At 35.9% G+C, this 2984-nt stretch overlaps 1 protein-coding gene across 1 annotated transcript in view; it reads left to right on the forward strand.

Annotated features, from left to right (window-relative positions):
* Positions 1-2411, forward strand: part of LOC120273665 — a 6273-nt gene extending 3862 nt beyond the window's left edge. The window contains exons 4-7 of the mRNA XM_039280344.1: positions 75-1132; positions 1705-1768; positions 1904-2027; positions 2112-2411. Coding sequence (XP_039136278.1) covers positions 75-1132; positions 1705-1768; positions 1904-2027; positions 2112-2411 — 1546 coding nt within the window. The remainder of the gene's footprint in view (positions 1-74; positions 1133-1704; positions 1769-1903; positions 2028-2111) is intronic.
* The last annotated feature ends 573 nt before the right edge of the window (positions 2412-2984 follow it).

Consider the following 2984-nt stretch of genomic DNA (forward strand, 5'->3'; position numbering starts at 1 on the left):
ATGAAATTCGATTATAGATGCATTAAAAAAATTGGAGCAGATAGGTATAAGAAATAACTATGATTTTTCTCCAGGTTTGTGTTTATATTTGATGAATTGATCAGTAGACACAAGGTTCATGTGGATGTTCAAGGGATAAAAACTAAGTTGCAGGAGCTCTCTAGAAGTAGAGAAGTATATGGCATTTCTAATATAGGTGAAACAATTGGCACAACTAGTCAGTCTAGAAATCAAAATGTGATCCCTATATTGCCCCAACTGAGTGATGACATTGATATGGTTGGCTTTGATGATGAGAAGAAAAACATTCTGCAAGAGTTGGTGGACATAAACAATACAAATCGGTCAGTGATCTCTATAGTGGGTATAGGTGGTCTGGGAAAGACCACACTTGCTAAAACTGTTTATAATGATCACCAAGTCAGGAGAAGTTTTGATATATTTGCATGGGCAATCATATCTCAACAATATACCATCCTTGAGATTTTGAAGGGAATCTTGTCAGAAAAGTCAGAAACTTCACCAGAAGATACAATCCAGACCCTCTCAGTAAAAGTTATTGAAAAATTAAAGAAAGGCAAGTACTTAGTTGTTCTTGATGATGTTTGGAAAGCAGATGTATGGAATGAATTAATAAAAGTCTTTCCAGATGATAATAATGGAAGCAGAGTTATTATCACCACTCGCTTTGCAAATGTTGCTAAGATTGCAAATCCTACATTCAAAGTACATGAATTGCGCTGCTTAGATGAAAAGGAGAGTCAGGAGTTAATCCTTCGCAAGGTATTCCCAAGACAAGATATCGAAACATGTTGCCCGATAAATTTGGTTGAGTATGCTCATCAACTTGTTGAGAGGTGCGGGGGTCTACCACTAGCAGTAGTAGTTCTTGGAGGACTTGTGTCAACCAAACCACAAACCAAAGATGCATGGAAGAAAGTTATCGAGAACATGAAAGGGCTATTTGTGGAAGGTGGAGAAAAGTGTTTAGAAATACTTTCATTGAGTTATAGTGATTTGCCATATTACTTGAAATTGTGTTTTCTGTACTTTGGTTGCTTCAAAGAGGACGAGGAAATTCCTACAAAAACAATAATTAGATTGTGGTCATGCAGGAGATTTTCTTACCATGGTAAAACCATAGAAGAATTTGGATATGATTATATGGAGGAGTTGGCACAATGATGTTTGATCCAAGTTACCAAGCAGAGATATGATGATAGCGCAAAGTACGGTCCGAATCCACTGATCTCTTGCGTGACATGTGCATTTCAGAAGCCAAAGAGAACAAATTTCTTGAAATTTACCAAAATGACACTGCAAATTGTGCAGCCCAACGACTGATCATATTTAATGAGATTAAGACTCTAAACTATTCTAACTCTTAAGTTGCGGGTCTATTCTACCGCCATGGATATATTTTTGATCCTTCGGATTTCAGAGCTCTGAATGGACAGCTTGGCAGATTTAAATTATTAAAAGTGCTTATTGTGAGTCATGTGGATATTATTATGGAATTTAATTCTGTGTCAGAATTTCCAAGTGAAATAAAATCATTAATTCATTTAAAATGTCTTGTGTTGCATAATAACTGTATAAAGGAAGTTCACCGCATGGATCTGTCAGCCTGCAATCTTCGACTTTTATTGTAAAGGGCTCTTTTGTAAAGATATCAGATTCACTCTGGACAATTGGCAATCTCAGGCATGTCGGTGTTGGTTTCTCATCTACAGGCTAATCCACCAAATATGGGAAATAATGTACCAAAGTATTTGCAGACTTTAAAAAGGGGTAAATGCTGGATCATGGATAGGAATGCACTTCCAAAGCCTCACAAACCTATGCAAATTGAGCATTAATAAAGCCTCTAATGATCATGCTGATGCCTATCTTCATCACTCAGAAATTGGGTCGCTCTGCCTCCTTATCTATACAAGGAACCTTTGAAGATGAAAATTCCTTCGGACAACATCATTACAATCTTTTCTCCAATCAACACTGCCTCAAGAAATTGTATTCAGGAATTTGTAACTCGCAAACAACTTTCCACCCAATAATGTATTTCCCCAAAAATCCAGTGGAACTACGTATCTGATATATTCTAAATTGAGCAAGACCCAATGGCAACACTAGAGAAGCTGCCATGTCTCAAATATCTAAAACTCTGTAAGTCATATAGAGGCAAACAGATGATATGTTCGGCAAACAAGTTTCAACTGTTGTCCTTGGAAATTGAGTATCTTAAGAAACCTGAGGAGTGGAAGATGAGGAGAAGGCAATGTCATGTCTCAAGTCTTTTGCAGATCGACAGATGTTATAGCTTGAAGATGATTCCAAAAGGACTGAAGAATGTGCCACTTGATCAATTGAAATTGGGCGGAATGTCCCGATATGAATTAAGAAATAGATGAAGGAGAATACAGGAGAAGACTGAGTACAAGATACAACATGTACCCAACATCTCCATTAGAAAGATATTAAAAGTAGTTCCTTTATTTAATTATTTGGTATAACTTTTGATTTTTGCTATGTATGACCTTTCCATTTCATCTTAATTAGAAATTAATCTCTCTCTCATCTATTGATATTTTTCCAGCACATGCAGCGGCGCGCAATGGATAGTATGTTCAATTGTTAGCTGTCTTCAAAAGGTCAGAATCTAATGTTTTGTGTAATATTTATTTACTATGTTTTGTTATCAAAGGAATTTGTCAAAATATCAGCAAAATACATGTGATTATTTGTATAGGAGCAGCGTGCGTGAGGAGTGCTCTTAGATTTTCAGAGGAGCTCAAGATTAAGTCAACAACCAAGGAAGCATACATGAGAAAGTTTCTATATATATGAATCTACTTCAATAATTGATGTTTGTGTGGATGTCACTGATTTTATTCATATAATGTTATTTGGGTTTGATACTTTTGTGTGGTTTACATGCCCAGTCATATATGTGTGATTTGTCATTTTATTTTGTAATGTAAATG

Source organism: Dioscorea cayenensis, chromosome 2 (assembly GCF_009730915.1).
Source record: "Dioscorea cayenensis subsp. rotundata cultivar TDr96_F1 chromosome 2, TDr96_F1_v2_PseudoChromosome.rev07_lg8_w22 25.fasta, whole genome shotgun sequence".
Classification (NCBI taxonomy): domain Eukaryota; kingdom Viridiplantae; phylum Streptophyta; class Magnoliopsida; order Dioscoreales; family Dioscoreaceae; genus Dioscorea; species Dioscorea cayenensis.